This window comes from Indicator indicator, chromosome 26 (assembly GCF_027791375.1).
Source record: "Indicator indicator isolate 239-I01 chromosome 26, UM_Iind_1.1, whole genome shotgun sequence".
Classification (NCBI taxonomy): Eukaryota; Metazoa; Chordata; class Aves; order Piciformes; family Indicatoridae; genus Indicator; species Indicator indicator.
Window position 1 is genome coordinate 9,745,250 of NC_072035.1, and position 22,358 is coordinate 9,767,607.

General features: G+C 49.1%; 1 protein-coding gene across 1 annotated transcript; it reads right to left on the reverse strand.

Annotated features, from left to right (window-relative positions):
- Nucleotides 1–7,744: 7,744 nt before the first annotated feature.
- Nucleotides 7,745–21,300, reverse strand: TMEM116 (transmembrane protein 116). The gene is made up of 11 exons (XM_054392831.1): nt 21,253–21,300; nt 21,002–21,048; nt 20,803–20,866; nt 16,942–17,073; nt 12,902–13,006; nt 10,804–10,853; nt 10,000–10,083; nt 9,780–9,918; nt 8,704–8,848; nt 8,521–8,594; nt 7,745–7,945 (listed from the first exon to the last, which is right to left on the reverse strand). Exons 1-11 carry the CDS (start codon nt 21,298–21,300, stop codon nt 7,745–7,747), a joined length of 1,089 nt encoding a protein of 362 aa, XP_054248806.1.
- Between the last annotated feature and the right edge of the window lie 1,058 nt (nt 21,301–22,358).

Genomic DNA, 22,358 nt, shown 5'->3' on the forward strand with positions numbered 1-22,358 from the left:
GTGTAGTCCACCTGCTTGCTCCATTTTTTCCTGTCTAGAAGATCCAACACTTGGTTTCAGACTGGTCTCATTTGAAAGAGATCATCCTGGCAAGGGTCATAGTGCTGCTGTGTGAATCCACTGGTGATCCTTTTCTTGTGTCATCCTCTGGAGTCCAAGCTCCCCATGTCTTTGATGCCTTCGAGCTCCTCCTGAGGGAGCAACAGATGCAGGGCTGCTCCTTGACACACGTCCTTATGCTGCCTGTGGACCATGAGGCTGCCCCTGGGCAGATTCTTACACTAGTCTGGAACGTTGGCTCCAAAAGCTGCTTTTTTTAACCTTAATTAAACAAACAACTGAAAAGAATCTGTACATAGTTCTAGTTTTCTACCTTCTGATGCTTTTCTCTTTCTTTTTGAGACCGGTCGAAGGCTTTTTATAGAGATATTTTGGTACTAAACCTGCGCAGACACCGAGCGAGTTTGGTCTGCAAACTGAAGTGCCAATTCAGGGCTATTAAGTAACGACTCTTCAACTTTATTGTTGTATTTCATAGCTCATTAATTTGGGGGTTATGTTTACAAACCTGAGCCATGAATCTCCCAATTTACTCTTGTGGCAGTCCAGCCTTGTTCTTTTTGTCTCTTTTTCTATGCCAGGCTTCCTTGCGACCTTTAGCTTGGATGGCAACCCAGTGTCTGACTCTTTCTATGAAGTTTTGTAAACAGTGACTTCAGTTTTTCTACAGGAAGGAGAGACTCCATTTCCCATTCTTTGTCAGCACCTTGTCCCCGTGCTTTCAATCCTGTTGAACATTTTCTGAGGCCTGATTCCTTGCAGAGTAAGAACCACGGTCCCTGCTTAACCATCACTGATAGAAACAGGCAGGTTTTGGGTAAGCCAGAATTGTACCTCTGACACTACAATGAACATTTGTGCACTGACAGCTGTGGATGACAGCTGTAGAGAAGATACAAGAGAATTTGTCATTTCTTGGGTAGTATCAGCAAGTTTGCAAGCCCTAGAAGAGGCATTTCTACCCTTGCCCTAAATTCTAGGTTGTGTCAACATCCCTACAATCTTTAAAGGTAATAGGTAATTTTTCTTTTTAACTTGAAATCAAAGGTTTTCCTTCTGGAAAACCTGATTATATTGGAACTTTTAAATATGGCAAATAGAAAATCAACTAAGGAAATCGTCTGTGTTTGAGTGGGGGTGCAAAAACCTCCCTACAAAAGCACTTTGTAACTCTGCCCTTCATGGAGGACAATATTCAGGCAGTTGGTTGAGAGCCAGAACTTGTTAGCAGGAAGAGGGATCAGATTGTAGCTACTCTTCTGGTCAATGCTTGGTGCAGTGAGCAGAGAACATGGCTGTGCTATGGCCTGCTACATCCCAACCCAACCTGGTGCACCTCACGAGCAATGCTGGGTGTAACACACTGGGACCTGTATTTTCTCTATGAGATTCTCTGCTTCGAAGATGGCCACAGCAAGGCTTCTAAACTGATGTGTAACGGTGTGTAGGGAATGGCTTCACCCTGTTTCTGCAGTCCCAGTGTGTTTGGTGTAGTGGGGAGCACCTTGGGCTCTGAGAGCAGCTGCTGCTCAGCAACATCCAGGCAGCTCAGAAATGAGCAGAGCAGGTGGGATCTGACCATGCATTTGAGGGTCCTTCCTTCATGGTCCCTTGACTTGCACAACAGAATAATTCCAAGCTGCTGCTGCCAGTGAGGTGGGTGCCTTTGACCACAAAGTGTTTTGGTGTCTGGAGAGAAGTCAGATTTTTAAGGGCTTTTGTGCTAAGGAACAGCTTTTTGTGGATTTTTCTCTAGATTTTATCATCTGTGACAAAGAAAAAAGGCCTGATCTGAAGCAGAGCTTGGGAGGGACAGATTAACAAAACACAATTTGAAGATTCAAGGTCAAATGGTTTTATTTCTATGAGAAAGTTGATTTGTTGGTTTTTGGTTTGTTTGGTTTTGCTTTTTTTTTGTTTGTTTTTTTAAAAAACTCTTTACAAAGTTATGTTTTAGGTTTCAAAATGAAAAACACTTGATTAATTTCCATATTTTAAGATAGTATTTTACTTTCTCCTTTTTTTTAAAAATTTGTTTTATTTTTCAATTGACATAAGGTTAACCTCATCTTGGTTATGTAAGGTTTTACTTGGTGTAGTAAATCTACTGATCCTTTCTAGCAGACTGTGAATATTGTAAATATCTGGAGATGGAAGGGTTGTGATCAAAGAAAGATGTTCTCTGTACAAAACACTAAGAGGATATGGGAAAGCTCTGTAGCATGTTGGGGTTTGGTTTATTTTGGGGATTTTTATTTAAGAAAAATTTCTGAAATCATTTGACCTCTTCAAAAATTTATGTATATCTGACTGCTCCTGTGACTTGATTAAGAGATACATATATATTAAAAAGTTAGAAGAACTTGACTAGGCAAAAGAGTTTTTGATTGGAAATAGCAACGTGTCAAAGTTTTGCTGTCATTACTTCAGGTTTTTCTTTTGGAAGTCTGAGTCTGTCCTCATGCCATGTTTAACCTCTGTGTATTAAAATGTTTTCCTTTTTCTCCTTTTCAGTGTTACCTGTACAATGTTAGTTTGGTTTGGATCAGTATTATATTGTAAATATTATGCATTGGTGTATATAAATGATTTTACTAAACTTAAAAGTTACTGGCTGCTTCTGTTTGGTTCCCGTCTCAGACAATCACAGACCTATTTGGGTGGAAAAGGACCTTTAAAGCTCATCCAGTCCACCCCTCCTGCAGTCAGCAGGGACATCTGCAACTGGAGCAGGTTGCTCAGAGCCCCAGATGACCTGCAGTGGTTCCAGGGATGGGACATCTGCCTGGATGGAGGGACATCTCTGGGCAGCCTGGCACAGGCTCTCACCACCCTCAGCATCAAAAATGTCTTCCTTGTATGCAGTCTGAATTTCTATCTTACTTTAAACCATCACCCCTTGTCCTGTCGCAACAGGCCTTGCTAAAACTATCCCCAGCTTTCTGATCAGCCCCTTGGAGTGCTGAAAGGCCACCAGAAGGTCTCCCTTGGAGTTTTCTCCAGGCTTGAACAACCCCAACTCTCTCAGCCTGGCCTCACAGCAGAGGGCTTCCAGCCCCTCCCATCGTTGCTGTGGCTTGGTCTGGCCCTGTTCCAACAGGTCCCTGTCTGTGCTGTGCTGACGATTCCAGAGCTGGCCTCAGCACTGCAGGTGGGGTCTTAGCAGAGCAGAGGGTCAGAATCCCCTCCCTCCACCTGCTGCCCACACTGCAGGGGATGATGCACTACTGTCCTGTAGCAGAGAAGGGAGGAAGGACAACTGTGAGCTGAAGAGCACAGCAGCTTCTCCTGTGACCCCATTTCTGCCTACCCAGACCTGTCCTGCCGTGCTCTGTCCTCCCTCCCACCTGCCTTACACACTGGGTGAGCACTTTGCTTTGTGTTTTGCAGGTGTGCTGCAAGGCTTTGAGAGGAAGGTTTGGCTGAGAGGACAAAGCCCTAGACAATGGTGAGCTCTGCCTGGCAACACAGCCTCTTCCAAATGCTGCTTTCCATTAGATGGCAGCAGATCGTGCCCAGCGCTACCAGTTAACCCCTTGAGGTCTATAGGACTTTTCTTGTAGCTTTGGGCAGGCAGGGAAGGGAGGGTTCAGCTGTTGTGTGTGCAGTGACATTTTCCCTGCCAACTGTGACAGCTCCTCGCTTTTGTCAAGCATGTTATTTGAGGCAGGAACTAGGAACCAGTTTCTTTAGGAGGATGATCTTAGCTTCACAGGAGGTGACTGGACCAGGAGCCCTGCAAGGGCTTGTGGCAGGACTGGCAGCTTGGGAGACACACTTAGAGATGAGAAATGGGTCAGCCTTTGTTCAGGCTTTGCCAGAGAACACTGGAGTGCTTGCCCTGGCCTCTTGGGCAGTCAGCCCTTCTGAACAGAGACCAGTGCCCTCAAGCACGGCAGTCGTAGCTTCCTGGCTCGTGGAAGCATTTTTATTACCCTCAGGCAGGGTTTGTTGACAACAACCAGACAGACTCTTGTCACATCAGTGCTTCAGAACAAAAATTGCACTGAAAGGAGGCAGTGGGACAGCTGTGAATGCCTATGTGCCCCAGGAGACCTTGGTAAGAGTCAACATCCATCTGCTTGGTACCTTTGAGCAGTGCATGGTGTGTTGGGTGAGTGACCATCAGCATACAGAGCATTGGGAAGGGGAGGGAGAGAACAACTTCCAAGCACCCTGGGACTATTTATGGCAGCCAAACCAGGTGCAAGTGTTCTAGAGACATGGCACAAGGGAAGATTCACAGAAGGCTGTGTGGGCCAAAGAATGCCTCTAGTTTTTCAGCAAGAAAACTCCCCTCAGATAATTAAAATTCTCAGCTAGGTGAGGAGCCCTGCAAGGAGGTCAGTCAACAGCCATGCAAGGCTCTCACTGCTGAATCTGGAGGCCCCATTAGCAACCAAACCATTGTTTTCCTGGTAATCTTCTCTTGCTTTCCACTTTAATCCCCTTTTAAACAAATTGCTGTAGCATCACTGGCTCATCACACTCTCTCTGAATGGGGTCAGCCCAAGCAGGGTGCAGCAGGCTCTTAGTGCTGGATGGGGTGTATGTGATGTGCTGCTTGCTCCTGTCTGTGTGGTGTGGGATGTGTCCCACCCTGTCTGTAGAATATTTCCATTTGACATGGGGACTGGGAATTGGTTGCCTTCCACTGCAGCCTCAAAAGCATCTCTCTATGGTTTCCACCCCAGGCCAGGTCTTTCCCTGCTCTGCCTTGCTCTGTTGCAAGGTGTGTCCTACTTTCCTGGTGGACAGGTAGCTGAGAAAGAGTTAAAGAAAGGCATGTTGGATGAATCACAGGATGATTGAGGTGGAAGGGACCTCTGGAGATCACCTAGTCCCACCCCACCCCCTGCTAAAGCAGGATCACCCAGAGCAGCTTGCCCAGCATCACAGTGTCCAGGTAGCTTTGGAATCTCTCCAGAGAAGGAGACTCCACAACCTGTCTGAGCAGCCTGCTCCAGGGCTCAAGGAATAATGAAAGGAGCTGTCCTGATTGCACCTGGCTGCAAGCTGAGGAGGGAGAAGGTGATAGACCCTGAGGAATGGTGTCCTGGTGATGAGATAAGCTGCCTTTCATTCAAACCCTTTCTCCTATATCATCATCCATGCTTTTTTCTCTCCTCCAGCCTGGGAGGCAGTGACCATGGCCCCAAGGTGGATTAAGTCCAGGTGGGTACCAATGGGCAAATGGGTTCTGCTTGGACTGGAGCTCTTCTTCCTGCCCTGGGCAGGTGCTGCTGCCTTGCACAGGCTGCAGCTCTCAGGCCTCTGGGGAGCCTGGGAGAGTCATTCCAAAGAAACATGGCCTCAAGTGTGATAGGAGGGTTTTGTGTGAGGGGAAGGGGCTTTGCAACAATCTCAAACACTGGCCCCTGTGAAGCTGGCTGGGCTCCTGCAGATGGTCAGTTCTACAGCCGGGATGCACTGTGGCCCTCCCCTGACCACCTCTCACCGTGTCCATGGTGGGGATTGTCTAAAACAAGACATTTGGGGCAGTGATTGGGATGAAAGGTCTCACTGTCCTTGTTCTGATTGCCCTCCTCGTGGCTGTAACCAAACACAGAAAAGCAATAGCTGAGTTTTCCAGTACCCAGAGAGAAGTGAGAATCCTGCAGAGGAGCAGCAGAGTATGGAAGAATCGCAGAAGGGTAGGGGTTGGAAGGGACCTCTGGAGATCATCCACACCACTCCCCTGCCAAGGCAGGGTTACCTAGAGAAGGTCATGCAGAAACACATCCAGGTGGGTTGGGAATGCCTCCAGAGATGGAGACTCCACAGCTCCCTCACCCTTAAATTAAAGTAGTTCCTCCTCATGTTCAGATGGAACTTCTCATGTTCTAGTTTGTGTCCATTATCATTCATCCTGTCGCTGGGCCCCACTGAAAAAAGCCTTGTACCATCCTCCTGACACCCACCCTTGAAGTATTGATCAGCATAGAAGAGATTCCCCCCTCATTCTGTTCTTTCCAGACTGAAAAGCCCCAATTCTCTCAGCCTTTCCTCATCAAAGAGATGTTCCAGTCCCCTCAGCATCGTTGTAGCCCTACAAAGAGAAGATGATGTTTAAAAACCCATGAAAGCAGTGGGAAACCCAGCAGCTGAAGTTTGGAAAGGAGTAGAGGCCCCTGAAACTGGACTGTTAGCCCCTGGAGCTTTTCCAGAAAGTCATTTACACAAGCAAACTGTGTACATTCCCTGAAAGTTAGTTACATAAGAGCAGAGTATTTCCTCTTCTCCTATTACCAACTATGTAAATAAATTTGGGTTGGACCCAGAGAGTGAAGCTGTTAGAAGATGGAATGTAAAAGCTGGAGAGTTGCTTCCAGTGCAGCTAAAGATCTGCTTGCTTGTCTACAGGACCTTAGTAAATAATTTACTTAAGCATCTAGGAGAGTACAGACAGATTCAAGTGAAGTCCTGCTCACCTAGTTCATGAGAGATGCTCCACTGGGTCACAGGGGATGATGTTGTGGAGTATTGTAGCTGAGCAGGAGTTGGCATGAGGTATCACAGAATCACTAAGGCTGGAAAAGACCTCTAAGATCATCAAGTCCAACCATCAATCCAACACCACCATGGCCACTAAACCATGTCCCAAAGGGCCATGACTACACAGATTTTTTTTTTTTACCACCTCCAGAAACGCTGACTCCACCACCTCCCTGGGCAGCCTGTTCCAATACCTGACCTGTTCCAGTACCTGACCACTCTTACAGCAAAGAAACTTTTTCTAGTATTCAACCTAAACCTCCCCTGGTGCAGCTTGAGGCCATTTCCTCTTGTCCTATTGATTGTTACTTGGGAAAAGAGACTGACCCCCACCTGCCTCTAACCTCCTTTCAGGGAGCTGTAGAGACCCAGAAGGTTCCCCTCAGCCTCCTTTTCTCCAGGCTAACCAACCCCAGTTCCCTCACCAGCCCTTCTCCAAACCCTTCTCCAAACCCTTCTCCAACTTTGTTGCCCTTTTCTAGACACAGTCCAGGATCTCAATGTCCTTCTTGGAGTGAGGGGTGTGAAACTGAATCAAATATTTGAGGTGTGACCTCACCATTGCTGAGTACAGGGCCACGATCACTTCCCTACTCCTGGTGGCCACAGAAGTAGGAATTCAAATGAGGAACAGAAGGGAATCATGCAGACAGTTGAGGCATGGAAGCGAGTGCTGATTTTTTTTTTTTTTTTTACCCTGCTTCACAATTTTCCATTCCTTGCAATTCCTGGAAGTTGGCCAGTGGTGGGGGTGGGTCCATGCCCCTGGTTTTACAGTGAATGAAAAAAGTCAGAGATTGAAAAATATTCACCTTTGCTTTACTGTTAATTTGTAACAGCAAAGACTTGGAGAAGTAAAACATCCTTTTCCCACCTGCTCCTCAGAGCAGCCGTACCACATCTCCAAGCTGTTACGTGGAACCTGCTGCACGTCTAGAGAGATGTCCATGAGGAGAAAGTTCTCTGCTAAAGGTTTACCATGGTTAAGAGCTCCAGTTACAGTCCATCCACACCTGGCAAATAAATAACTATCTTCACTAAAGTCTCTCTCTCCAGCAGACCTGCTCAGGCTCCTCCAGCAGTGACACTGCTGCCGGCAGGACAGTTTGTAGAAGGCAATCCCATACTGGCTAGAACACGATGAGACCTCATTGGGACTCCACCTGGTCTCCATGGAGGAGGAGATTGCTCAGAGCAGGGTGGAGGTGGAGCCCTCAGCGTCGGCGGGGCTGGCGGGGAGCGTGCTGGCGTAGAACTTCTTCTGGGAGCGCAGGAGCGGAGTCTGAGTGTCCACGTCCCGGCAGGCCTTGCGTTTGAGGGAGATGAAGACATGTTGTGTCCAGCCGTACACGATGCAGTTCAGGAGCCCCTGGGAAGCTGCCGTGAGAGCCTGCGAGAGAACACAGAGGAGATCAGGGTGGTCTTGTTGGCCAGCACTGCCCAGTGCTCCACGACTGCCTTCCAGGCTGCCAAACCTGGCACCTCAGGCCAAGCCTCCCACTTCCATGGGTTTTACTTCCTTTCAGGGAGTTGTAGAGAGCAAGGAGGTCTCCCCTCAGCCTCCTCTTCTCCAGACTAAACAACCCCAGGTCCCTCAGCTGCTCCTCACCAGCCCTGTTCTCCAGACCCTTCCCCAGCTTTCTTGCCCATCTCTGGACCAGCTCCAGCACCTCAATGTCCTTCTTGGAGTGAGGAGCCCAAAACTGAACCCAGTACTCGAGATGCAGCCTCTGGCCTGATGTTCTGCAGCTTCCATGCTGCTGTGATTTTTGGTTACTCAGACCTTTTCAACCTGTGAGAAACCTAAACCAACTAACAAGGCACTACCAAAAGCATCACTCAGGCTTGGGCTGATCACTGTGATCTTTATGATTTGCTTTGACCAGCAGACTGGAAGCAGCCAAATGCTAACATCCCTGCTCAAGCAGAGAAAGCAAAACATCAGAGGCTGCAGAAGACATTTACCTGCAGAATCAGAAGAGCCATGTAGATCTTGCTGTTTGTTGAACTGGTCAGCTTCAGTATTCCAAGGAGGACAGCTATGAAGAGGGGTGGAGGACAAGAGGGTATCACTTTAATCTCTGAGGTTCACCCTCAGGTGCTGTGTCCCAGGGGAATGTTGTCAGAGGAGCTCAGCTCTCTGCTAACCTGGGGCCCAGCAGCAGCAGAACGCCACAGGGTAAAAAACCACTCGTTGCTCTACCATCTTAATCACAGCCCACTGCTGATCCCCCAGGAATCCTGTGGTGGTCACAAACCTTTTGTACAAACCTCGGGCTTGACTGAGTACAACCTAGAAGAGAACAAGCATACACTGTTAAAGATGTCCCTGCTTGCTGCAAGGAGATTGGACTAGGGGACCTTTAAAGGTCTCTTCCAACCCAAACCAGTCTGGGATTCTGTGATTGATTGTGCAAGTGCTCTGATCTGGCTTGTTCCTCCAGAGCACAGGATCCCATTTCAATCTAGCAAACCTTTCCATGGAATCACAGAATCATTCTGGTTAGAAGAAACCTTTCAGATCATCCAGTCCAACCATTAACCCAGCACTGCCAGGTCACCACCAAACCATGGCCCTCAGCACCACATCTCCATGGCTTTGAAATCCCTCCAAGGATGGGGACTCCACCACTGCACCACTGGGCAGCCTGGGCCAGGCCTTGAGAAAGGTTTTGGGGAAGAAGTTGTTCCTAATATCCAACCTAAACCTCCCTCCTCAGTGTGCTTTCTGGGCCAGAGCAGTTGCTTTGAATGTGACCTTTTTCTGAACTGAAGACTCTGGCTTGATTTGGGCTCCTGTTGACCCGTGCAGTGAGTGATCTCTGCTGCCACATTCTGAGCTTTCTCTACTTGCTAAACCCCTTTTGGGACGGGCTGACAGGACACAAGACTCCAGCTGGATTTGTATGGTGGCAAAATGATATTCTTCCCTCCCCTCCCATCCCTTCCAAAAGAGAAGTGGCACCACACAAGTTCTTCTGACATTGCCTGGCCTCTGCTACCATCCAAGCAAAGCTGTAAAGATGAAAAGGGGAAAATCATAGAATGGTAGGGGTTGGAGGGAACCTCAGGTGGCCAAGTCCAACCTCCCTGCCACCTAGGGCAGGTCACACAGGAAAGCATCCAGCTGTGTCTTGAAAGTCTCTAGAGACAGAGATTCCACAACTCGTCTCACACTGATTGACTGGGTGCAACAGGTAGTGTGGAAGGATTTTGTTTCTTACCAGAATGGCTATGAAGCTGATCAGAAAGGAAATGAGGAAGACTCCAACACCATAGAAATGCATTGCATGGCAAATGGAGCCACTCAGGGTCAGTGGCTTGTTGGTGGGCTCAGCTATTTCCATGTGCATCAGGAGACATCTGAAAGGAGAAAGGGAAGAGCCTGAGCTCCTGCCAGGACTCACCAGCAGTGAGGCTGTTTCAGTGATGGATGAAGCTTACCCATGCTTCTGGCTGAAGTTCTGGTAGCAATTACTGATGTTGCCCAGGCAGAACACAGGCACCATGAGAAGGAAAGGGATCAGGCTATGAGGAGACAGGACAACAGCAGAGCTGGGAGTTATGGCACTGCACTGCTCCCAACCAAACACTGCTTGGTTTGTCTTTTGTCACTATAAGAAGACTTAAAAATAGGGATTAACTGTGGTCTGGAAGAGTGGGATACCAGCTTTGCAAATTTAGCTTTGCTGTGCTTTCAGCCGTGAAGGAAATAGCACATTCTGAAAAATCCATAGACTTACTGTAGTTACAGAATCATAGAATTGGTTGAGTTGAAAAAAGATCATCAAGTCCAACCATCAGCCTAACACCACCATCAAACCATGTCCCAAAGTGCCATGGCCACACATTTCTTGAACACCTCAAGGGATGGGGACTGCACCACTTCCTTGGGCAGCCTGTTCCAATGCCTGACCACTCTTGCAGTGAAGAAATTTTTCCTAATCCCCAACCTAAACCTCCCCTGGTGCAACCTGAGGCCATGCTAATATATCAGTTATAATATCACTGGTGAATCACAGAGAATCACAGAATGGTTGGGGGCTGGCAGGGACATCTGGAGATTCTTAGTCCAACCCCCAAGAAAGACATCCAAAACCTCTTACTCTGAGTTCATTAGGTCACTCCACTCTTAATGGCAACTTTAGAGGTTGTGGTAAACTTGCTTCCAAATAAATAGGAAGCCAAGGGCAGCACACAAGAGTTCACCAAAGCCACATCATCCTGCCCAAGAGAACAAACTCTTACCTGGATGAGATGGTGGCTACTCGGCCAATGCAGCTCACGTAGTCTACAACCTGCAAGAGCCAAAGAGCTTCCTTAAACCATTGTTTCCTTCCAGCCACTGGCCCCCAGGAACCAGCTCCCACGGAGCACTCCAGCAGCTGAGGGTTCTTCGGATGCTGATTAAGACCCAGGCCAAGCACAAATGTTTGTTCAGCTCTGTGCTGAACCAGCACCTCCAAGTTCAGTCTGTGCTGCTTTGCAACACGAACAACTGAAGCTGCTACCTGAGAACTGACTTATCCTTCAACACCAGAGGATTTGAGAAGGAAACTTGGAACTGGACATGGAGCAGACACTTGATAAGTATCCTGATGTAACCTATCCAATGCCCTCCCTGGTTTAACTTACTCATTGTTTGTACTGCTCATTCATTTTACCTGACCCAGTTCCTCAGAAACTTCATGTCCTGGTGAAGAAATGCAGGCTCTTTGGAGTGTCCTGGTCTTTGCTCACCAGGAAATGTACCTTGGCAGCCGGCATCCACGCACCAGCTACGACAACACAACGTAGGCACAGCTGTAGTGGTGGGGAACTTATGGGAGGAGTTGTGTTTCCAATGAGGGTGCAGCAAGAAGGAACCCAGTCCTGCCAGTTGATTCAAACCCTATGCACAAGGGCAATTCCAACACAGACTGATCTGCTCAGCCTGCTTCTCCTGAACCAAACGTGGAATGTCTGGGATACAAAGTTTTCTTTGTATCCCCAGCAAATCCCTGGGGAAGAGAAAGGCTATAGATAGAACCATAGAATGGTTTGGGTTGGAAGGGACCTTAAAAATCACCTAGTTCCAACTCCCCTGTCATGGGCAGGGACATCTCCTACTAGACCAAGTTACTCAAGGCCCTATCTAACCTGGCTTGGAGCCTCCACAACTTCGTTGGGCAACCTGTGCCAGTGCCTTACCACCCTCATGGGGAGGAATTTCTTCCTAATGTCTAATGTCAATCCAGTTTAAAGCCATCACCCCTCATCCTGTCACTCCATGCCTTGGTAAAAAGTCCCTCTCTAGTGTTCCTGTAGTCCCTTTCAGATAGCTGAACCAAACGAAACAGCTGAACAATTGCTTGCTGATGCAATGCAGTAATGACACAGTATGATCACAAACTGTCCAAAAGCAGACCAAGTCCACTTCCATGTCTGCTGGCACAATACCCCTCTGAGGTGGATTGTTCCACTGGGAACAGGAATTGGTGGAGCTGATGTGTTCAGTGGGAAGAGCTGAACAAGGAATCTGTCACCTTGCAGCACCACGTCGGGAACCACACAGCAGACCCAGCCATGGTGGTGCCTCCCTGTTTGGCAGGTGTGAAACAGCTCCAAGAAGAGATGTTGGTCAGGTGGTGTGTGGAGTGTTTGCTCAGCCTGCAGCACAGAGAGTGTTTTCCTGAGGGCTCTGTCCTTGTCCCTCGGTTCCCAGCAGTCTCACCAGTTCTCTGAAGGGCTTGTGTAAAGGCCAGCGGTGATGAAGTGAGTCCTGGCCCCAGTTCACAGAGCCAACAGCTCCTCAACACTGCCTCACTTCCGTCACACCTCCTGTCTCTGACTCTCACAGCACTCTCTGATACTCTCCAACGCTGTGTGACACCTGGGCAGGGCAGAGGTTGTCAGCTCTCTGCTCCAGGCTGTTCAGACACCCTTTGCTTTCCTGTCCCCTCTGCAGGCAGTGGCAGCAAAAAGCCCCCCAGTTACTCAAGAGGTACAAACTGGTGTTCTAACTGCAAAAGAACTTCACCAATACCCAGTCCTGAACTTTCTCTGCTCTGAGGCATACACTGCAACTCTCCTTCAGCTGCTTTGATCTTCAAGCCTCATCTTCCACTGAGATCCTACCGCAGACCCAGCAGTAACTCTGCTGGCCTCAGTGAGCAAGACACATCAGTTCATACAGTGGTGGGGCAGAAGGGCCTTCAAAGTCCTTGTGGTGAGACATAATGTCATGGATGCACTTCCCAAACCCCATCACAACCCCACAGCTAGACCTTGGAACCAAATAACTGTTGGGCTGTGACAAGCACAGTGGGCTGTGAGAGTAGTCAACATGCACATTAGTCCCACTCACCTGGGAGGGCATCCTGAAAAGGTTCTGGTTATATTTCATCTTTAGATCCATGTAGAGATGCCAGGTGTAGTTGACAGTGTAGAGAAAAGAGGCCATGTAGAATATCTGAGGAATACAAACAGTGTTTCAGTCTTACAGTAACAGTTCTTGTAGCACTTTTGAGTCACTGCCAATGAACCCAAAGCCCACAGCCAGACGCAGGATGCCAAATGGTTGGAGTGCCTTAATGGTTGGGCTTGATCTTAAAGGTCTCTTCCAACTAAAATGATTCTGATTCTATGGATACTGCAATGGTCTGCCAAAGGTGAGACTCCTGCACAGCCCTACTGGGGTTACAGTGGGACATCAACTGGGAAGATCTAGGTAGAGGAGGGGTTCCCATCTCAGACCACACAAAGCTAGCTTCACTTTGCCCCTAAGAAGAACAACTAATGCCAGCAGGAGCTGTCTTTAAAAACACAAATCTTTGTGGCCTGGCTCATAATTTTTTTTGCCCCAAATCTAGGCAACAAAGAGTTCCAAGGCACTTGGATCCTCTCAATATCCACTAGGAAACACAACACAGCTGTGGCACTAAGATTTGCTTCTCTCCTCCTGACCTTACTACGCAGTGAATTGACGGAAACGACACACAATAGTATCTAAATAGCATCTAAAGAGGAAAGTGGGGGCAGAGAAGATCTGCTCAAAGCCTGAGTTAACACCCCAAAAGCCCTTTTTCCTCTCATGGAAAAACAAGGAGGAGAGAAAAGAGAGAGAAGATTATTTCCCAGGAAATTTCTCAGCCCTCAATTCCCGCTTGAGGTGAGACCAAATAAGTAAAATTTTCTGTTATAAAAAAAAACAAACCTCAAATCTTTCTTGCATTTCTTTCTGCCTGCTCCAGGAGGTCAGGAATAACCAGAGCTGCCTAATCACAACATATCTATGTGTGTGCTGGGTTTGTTGCAGGAAACCCAAGCCTCAGGGGCAAAGAGGAAGTGCTGGACAAGCAAATTTTTTACTGTGGGTTTCCTATCCTTTGCCAAAGAGGCAAAAGGAGCACAGCTTTGCCACCCTGATATCATCCTATGTCCAGGGAAGTGGTCACTCAATAACCATGGTCTCCTTCACTGAGGCTGCAAATGCTCTTGGCTGATTTGGAAGGGGCTGGATCCAAGGGGCTGCAATGTGGAAGCAGGAACATTGCATTGACTTTCCAGCTCATTAGACGAGGTTTAATGAGGGTTTGTTGCCCTTCAATTACTTCCAGAGAAGGTCATCAAAACAACCCACAAAGATCCTGCTCTTGCATGTCAAAATGCTATAAAGAAGCTCACAAAATGTCAGCACTGCCTTCTTTTTTTTTGGAAGAGGCAACCAAAAGCCAGTTGTGAAGTTGCCAGCAGAAAAGCCAAGGGAGTTCTGTTCTCCTGAGTGACAGCTTTGGGTCTGTGAACAGTCCTTCAGCACTCACCATGAGGAGATCAAGTAGGGGCTGGGAGACATGGGAGTCCCTCATTATAACACTTGTGTGGCTTCTCATTGTGCTCACCAGCATGAGCAGAGCCTGCCAGGACGTTATTAGGGCACTGGAACTGAACTGGAAGAAAGTGGGGGAATTGTGCAGTTATAACACAGTCTCTGTTCTAGAGTTGATTGTTGCCATGCAAAGGGAGGAGGAGAGACCAAAGCCAAGGGACAGCAGAAGGGAGCAGTATTTACATTCAACATCAACCAAGAGTCTGGGGCTGAGACTGGGGAAGTCCAGGAGAGCAAGCCATCTCCTCCTTTAGAACATGGTGTGGATGCTGGGGCAGTTCCATCTCCTGCAACATCAACCCCTGGTGGTAAAGTGATGGCCAACAACCTGGTGTCCTGCTCCTCCAGCAGTCCCTCAAGACAACCACACCACAAGGACTGAAGTGTGAGACTCTCCAAGGGCTGCCACCTGCAAGCACCACTGCTGAGCAGTCCTGAGCCTGTCCCCACCTTTGCTGCTCAGTGCATTTTACATCCTCTAGGTGTTTGGGTACAACAAGGCACCCTGGAATGCCACCCTTGTGAGACTTCTCCACTCAGCCAGAGCAGAATGGGGCCAGGGGACATTTACTCATTTCATTTGGTTACAGATCACTTGTACTCCAGAGAAGCTGCTGGTTAAACCTGTTGCTGGCTCCTGCTTATGCACAAGGTGTTCCCACCAGGCAAGGGCATTGCTGGGGTAAGGAGGTGTCCTGCACTGTCACGCGCACCCTGCAGGCACAGTTGCCATGGCAAGCCCTCCGTTTGTTTTAATTTCTCCCAGAGCAAACAGTAGCAACAGCTCTTGCCAGACACAAGCTGGTTCTGCCACCCTGGCAGTCCTCCCTGCCACTGGGACCTGGGTGGTCTGCTGGTGGCAAGCAGTGGTGTGGCCAATGACCCTATGGCTGAGGTTGGGATGTGGCAGGCACCCTGCTCACCCCATGACAGCACCCTGACTGTTATCTGTGGGGATGAGGCAAAGGCAAGCCCAGTCAGGACTGACCCAAAGCCAGCTCTTTCTACATGTGTTGCCTTTCCCACTGGGAAAGTAAAGCTCCCACCTTGTCCTCTTCCTTTGCTGGTGGCCACAGGGGCAGAAAAGAGCCAGAAACGCCTGGGAGCATACAATACTCGGAGTGTCTCTGCTGAGCAGCGACGGTGTATTGTCTAGACCCAGCTTACTTCTCTAGCAGTGCAACCTGTCTTCCCCAGGCCATAAAAAGATCACAGCAGCCCTCTGGCAATGCTGCAAGGGGAAGAGCTCAGAAACATCCTCAGTCCCACATGCTCCTTCCACCTTCTGGCTCTGTAAAGCCTCTCACAAGCTCTCCTCCTTTTCCCTGAACCATCACCTAAAACCTATCTTTGATATTGTTCTGAATCATTCCCAAGTGGCCAAGTTACCCACACACCACTGCTCCCTCAACATGAACATATTGTGGTGCTTCCACAGCAGCACAGAAGATCAAGAGATAAGCCAGGAGTGGAACAGCTGCTCTCACCATCATGAGTATTATGGTTTTACCCAGAAGAGCAGATGTTGGAACAACCCTGGGGTGCAGGAACCTGTGCCCAGACACACTACAGTGTGAACATTCCATTCTGCTTCCCTGCACTCTCTGAGGTCCATGAAGAATCTCTTCAGCTTCAGATGCTACCTCTTAGTAAGGACATTTTCAGTTCCTGTCTGTGGGAACCATCATGCTCCCAGGGAGCTGCCCAAGGCCACACAACACACATCAAGGCTCTGACAGCCACTTGCTCTTCCCAGACAGGTTTTTGTGGATCTCTTTCAAAGGAAACTGTTCGGCCCAGAGACCACCACTTGTGAACCACTGCCCTGGCCCAAGCTTGGCCATACCCTGCTGAGTTTTTCGATTTGCAAAGCCCACTGCTGACATGGGAACTTGCTGAGACAAAAGCAAACTGTCAGGAAAATGCTTATTTCCACCCCTCCACTCCAATTAGGCTCCAATACACAAAATCAGCTAGAAAGCAGATGGATCACTGGGGCATGGGGCTGAGCTTGCGCTGACAGAGCAGGTCCTGAGCATCCTTGGGATTATTTGAGAGAGGATGGGGCCAGGTCAGCTGGAGCAGAGCTGCTTGAGTAATGTTGTATTCTGAGCTCGAGCGAATCACAGACTGTGTCTGGTCCTGCCCAGGATGGAGGAAGCACCAAGAGGAATAGAAAAGCTGCTGCGCAAGGGGCACTGACATCATCGTTGGCTTGGGTCCAACAGGAAACAGGTTAAGACCAATCTACTCACTTTACACAAGCAACCCAAGTGTGGCAGCCACAAAACCTCATGCTCTCTTTACCTTCCTCATTGCCTCTCTTTACCTCAACCCAAGCATCATTATCTCCATTTAACAAAAAGTGAAGGGATCTAATAAGTTAAGTTCACACAGGGAGTCTCTGCCAAAGCCTGTCTAGAAACAGTCCCCCAGGGCCACACTCTTATCACCAGAGAGGCTAATTATGGCCAAGCGTGTTCAGTAACAGCATGAATGGTGATGCCAAGACTACTCACTTGTCCTGTTGCCTGCAGGTTGTAGCAAATGAGGTCCTGCTTGGAGGTTGGCGTGCTATAAAGAAGAGCCCCAGCAAGCCAGCACACGCCCACAAATAGGTCAGAGAGACTCAGGTAGAAAAGTGGACGAACCTGGGAAGAAGAGCAATTGGTTAGTAGGTCTGGATGGTGGTCACAACACTCCTACAGCCAACTACAGCAGCCCTTTCACCCCATCATCTAATTAGGCTTCCATCTTTCAGCTCTTCTGGTAGGGCAGCTCTCCTCAGGAACAAAACCCATGCTGATCCTTGCTCTCAGGAGATGTTTCCATGCAGAAAGCCTGCTCTGCTCCCCCTTTCTGCCACTAGCAACACCCCAAGACCTAAAAGCAGCATCAAATCTTAGAGAAAATATCTGAAAGGACCAGAATGTTACCATTTGGCAGAAGGGAAGAGAGAAGCAATGTTATTGATTAAATGAACTGATAGAGAAATCAAGCTTTTGGTAAATTCAAGCCCTTCTTCAGCTCTGAAATAACTTCCAACAGACATTTTTTCCTGTGTTTCATGATATTTCAGTTGGTGACTCAGGCTGAATCTATTTTGCATGCCAGATTAGTTTTCACCACCGGAGCCAGTAGTCCCTCCACCGCACGCTGAGTCTTGCTGGACCAGAGTCACATCTCCTCTAATGGCAGTTTCCAGCCCATTTCCAGTTTGCAGGCACTGGCCAAAAGGACTGTAAACACTGCAGGAAAACATTTGTGCAAAATTCCAGCCAACATTTTTGTTGTTAGTGGGAGAACAGACGCTCTGGAAAAGCAGCCTGATTATTTGGATTCCTAATTGGAGTCTTTGGTACCTAATTTTCAGCATCCTGGAGAGAAAATTATGTTTTTTGGTTTTTTTGGTTGGTTGGTTTTATTTTGGTTTTTTGTGTTTTGTTTTTTTTTTTTTTTCCCAATTCCCTACAGGAAATTATAATGCTAAACACAGCATGGAAACCTTTCAGGAGGTCTTGATTTTCATATTTTTTCTTCATAGAACTGAGCTTTTTTTTGGCCTCAGTATTGTCCTTTAAGTATTTGCCACTCATTGTGTTATATGATACTTGTCTTGTTCCTGTGAGCAATGAGAAATAGCTTGACAAGGTAGATCTGATGGAACCAGATCTGTCCTTATGGAACAGTCTGATGGAGATTTGCCTGGTCTTGCTGCCCCCTCACTGGAAGGGGCAGCAGGTCCTCTGCTTTCTGCAGGACTTCTCAAACATTCTTGTCCATCCAGTTCTGTATGTGGACCATCTAACCCAGCAACATGGTAAATCAAACTGCTGTTGCCAGCTGAACACCTGCAGCTGGTTTGCACATTTTTGCATTTACAAATGTTTCTTTTAAGCCAGCTTTTCCTCGCTGGTGCAGAATTGAAACCCTGGCATGGCAGGCTGAGGACACCATCTAGTTTGTGAGCATATCAGGTTAAACCCAAACATGCTCCAAAATAAGCAAAACAGCAACTTTTGCAATCAAACAGGTGACCCCTTTCTCTAGCAACAAGTGTCCTTGGAGCCAGGCTCTGCTGTTTGGTTGAGGAGCTATTTTGGCACAAACCTAAATACAGAAAGAGGTGACATAGTGGTGAGTGAGAGGCAGCATGGCCCTTGGTTGCAAAAGGGAAAAGAAAAACAACAAATGGTATTTATAAAATAGAGGAAGGGGATGTGAAGCCATAAGGATTCAGATGAGCTGCTAGGCTGGAGCATACATGTTGGTGTAGCTCTGTCTGGCCATTGCCCAGGGACATCTGCCTGCACACAACCTGTTTACATGCCAGAGGAAATCCTTTGCTTTCCATCGTCTCTTCTGGACGATTTAGCTCAGCCTGAAGAGTTTTAATAAGCCCGTGGAGACATAAAACAAGCTTCAAGAATGCAAAATTTGATTTTCTAGGCTGGGGGCAGGAGAGGAAGTGTTTATAACACTGTTATCCTCCCAGCCTCCAGAGCTGTTTATTTTTAAACATTTTGCTCTGGAACCTCATGACTTGGGGAATAAGATGTTTGTGGCTAGCTTTGATATGGATCTCTTCCAGCCCCCTTGTTTACAAATTTCCACTTAAGACCAGAACCATGGGGACAAGACGATGGGGAAGTTACTGAAAATTTTGCCAGTTTGGAAATACCAGCGACAAATCTGCCCTGGCAGCAGAATGAGAGCCTGGAAGCCTGATGCAGACCAGTCCCTCCAGCTGGTATCCATCTCTCCAATCTGGATTTGCAGAAATAATCTGAGCAGAAACATCTGGACTCACTCAAGCAGGAAGGGTCCATCTGTAACCTGGAGCCATGAGTGGCTCTCAAGCAGCTGGAGTGCAGCTCCCAGGCCACAGCCACATCATATGACTAACAGTGCAAGGGTTCCTGAGCAATGCAGACTTCTAGCCATGGAAGGCTGCTGAGTCACACTGGGACACCTGCCAAACTCAGCTCCACATCATATAGCAGAGAGGAGGACCCCAGGAGAGAACCACAGAGCTCTCCAGTGCAGGAGATGTGGCAGAGGCAGCCTTTGATGTACGCTTCGCACAGCACAAGCTCAGGCTAGGTTTTGCATCCCAGCACTACAGTGAAGTCTCAGGCTTCGTTCCTCCCTGGGAACACACAGAGATCTTGGCAGCTCATTTTTGATGTGCTGGGAAGGAGGTGTTCAGGAGGCTGGCTGCCTAGGAGCAGGACTGCCTTGCATGCTTGCTGTGCAAAAACTGGACACATTCTCCTTCCCACTCTGCTCCATCCAACAGTGTGAGCCTTTAGCTTGACTGCATATCTTCCTTCTCTGGGATAACACACTGCATTCGCTAGAAGTCCTGGGCTGCAGCTCAACCCCATGATGCACAAAGACCACTGATGATGAGGGAAGTACAAACACAGCTTGGTTACCCAGCTGCCATATCCACTGCCCTGCTCTTTGCAGTAACCTGTTATCTGTATGATCCACAGACTGGGCTGCCAGATGTCTTCAAATCCTAGTCAACCAATCCCAGCTTCACACAAATCAGCTCTGTGCATTGCCCCCTGGACAGACAGGTGGATAGCAAAAGCTTGACAGGCTTGGGATGGAGGTCTATAATTACTGTGTATTGCGGCAGCCACTTGCTGAGCACATCCAACAAAGTCCAGATATGGGATTCCCAGAAGATACAACCTGCACGTGTGATGCCATTGGGATGTGCCAGGCACCACATGCATGTCAGATCCTGTGTGCATGTGTGAACAGTCCCATCCCAAAGGGCACTTTTGCCTGAGTCCCACTGCTTCAGCATCAGAAAAGTTTGTAGTCAGGATGAATGTTCCAAATTCCCACTGTAGGGTCCAGCACAACCATCTGCTCCTTTTTATCTGAACCTTGCAGCACTGTTGAGCTCCAGCAGTTTTAGTAGCACATCTGCCTGGAAAAACTACTCAGAGATACCCAAAGACCCGCCCCTGTAAATATATTTCCTACAGGGACATCTCCAATTTGCACCTCAGCAGTTTTGGACATAACTCCAAAGTCCTCCAGGCATTTTGCCCCACAGAGAAGGACGTACTAACAAATCCCTGTTCACAGGAATGGCTGGAGGACTTTCCTGGAGCAACAGAAAGCATGGAACTAAGGAACCTGCTTCTCTCTGCCTGGATGCAGCTCAAGGTGAGTCCTTTCAACTCCTCTCACAGGTGAAAAGCCAAATGCTCACTAAGCCCTTTGCCTCCCAGCTGTTAAACGAGGTTTAATCACATAACCCCAAGACCTGCAGTTGCTCCTAGACGGGCAGGTCTTGGCTTCACCTGCAAGGTACCAACACCTCAACTTGAGGAAGGAGAAGGAGGCTCAGACCTTACCTCGGGGGACCGCACGGTGTTTTGGAAGACAGCATAAGCAATAATTGAGCTGGAACCTACGACGCTGAGGAAACAAAGCAGAGGTTGGAACAGGAGCACATCTCACATCTGGGACGAGGGATTTCTGTTTTCCCTGGAGAAAATCACGGTTGCAAGAGGAATTCTATCCCAGGGACGCGGGGTTAGCAGTGCCTTGTACCTGAGCATGGCCATGGTGAACTGGATCCACTGCAGAGCCGAGTATACCTGGGGGGAAGGACGAGTGGACTCAGCGGGACACGGCCCCACGGAACGCCGAGGGCACTGCGGGCAGCCCAGGAGCGGTGAGCGCCGGTCCCAGTCCGCTGTCCCCGGGGCAGGAGAGGAGGGGATGGGGTAGACGGGGCGCGTACAGGGAGGACAGTCCCAGTGCCGGCTCCGGGGGTCGCGGTGCCGGCGGGGCTCGCTCACCTCCTGCCAGTCCCCGTCCAGCCGGGCCGCCTCCGTCGGGAGGTCCATGGGGACCCGCCGCCGCCGCCGCACCTCTCCCGGGGCTGCGGGACCGCCTGCGCTCCGCCCCGGGGCCACCCCGCGCCCGGCCCGCCCCGGGGCCGGGTCCCCGCTGTCCGGCTGCGGGCAGCGCCCGGTCAGAGAGAGGGGCTGACCCAAAGGAGCGACGGGGCTAGCGTCTCGGGACGCGGCAACCCGTACCTCCGCCGCCGTGCATCCTCACCGGGATGCAGAACACGACCAAGCCGGGAGGGATTACCGGCTTACTAGACACTTTGGCGGAGTGCACTCTAGGCCACCCCTCCAGGAGCCGACCCGAAGCGAGCCTGCTTAGCTTCCCACCCAGTAAGTTGGCAAGAGGACTCGCTCTGGCACCGCCTCTTCGTGACGCCACGGGCGGCCGGGGGCGGGACGCCGCTCGAAGGAGCGCGCGGGCGGCAGCGCGGAGGGGACGCGAGAAGGGTCGCGGCGTCCCCGCTGCGACCCTTGAGGCCAGGTTTTGAACTTGAACTGAGCCTTGAACCTGAGCCCTGAGGCGCCCTCACCTCAAGAGCTATCCAGGAAGCATCTTCACACAGCCCTTGTAGAAACTGACCAGCGAAGCCTGTCCTGTTTCGAGGTCCTTCCCCTCCTCTCCTCAGAGGGAGAGGGCGGCAAGGGACACCCTCCTACCCCTTCGTGCAAATCCCTCATCACGGGCTGATCAGCCTTTTGCCTTCCTTTGTAATTGCAGAAATCAGCAGCAGTTTCTCCAAAAAAGCAGTTTTACCAGCGGCTATTAAGTGGAACCACTTTTTTTTATTATTATTATAGCATTACTAATACATTTTATCTTGCAGCAGTATCTGCTCCTTGTACCCACCACAGGATTCAAAAGGCAGCAAAGCTCCCACGGAAATCAGTTTTACTTCGCTTAAAGCATAGTCTTAAGGTAAAAGACTCAGATGTTTCTCTTTTTGACTCTCTATAACCCTGACCAGGCAGCATCTTCCAGCAGCCATTTGAATTCCATGCAAGCATGAACAGCACACCCAGGATCAAGTTTTGAGGACTGACCTGATCCCTGG

Coding starts and splice junctions, on each gene's coding strand:
- TMEM116 (XM_054392831.1), bottom strand. CDS start 21,300: ATGGACCTCCCGACGGAGGCGGCCCGGCTGGACGGGGACTGGCAGGAG. Junction 17,074..20,802: donor ACACCGTGCGGTCCCCCGAG/GTAAGGTCTGAG, acceptor TCTTCTTCCCAG/GTTCGTCCACTTTTCTACCT. Junction 8,595..8,703: donor CTGCTGCTGCTGGGCCCCAG/GTTAGCAGAGAG, acceptor CCCTCTTCATAG/CTGTCCTCCTTGGAATACTG.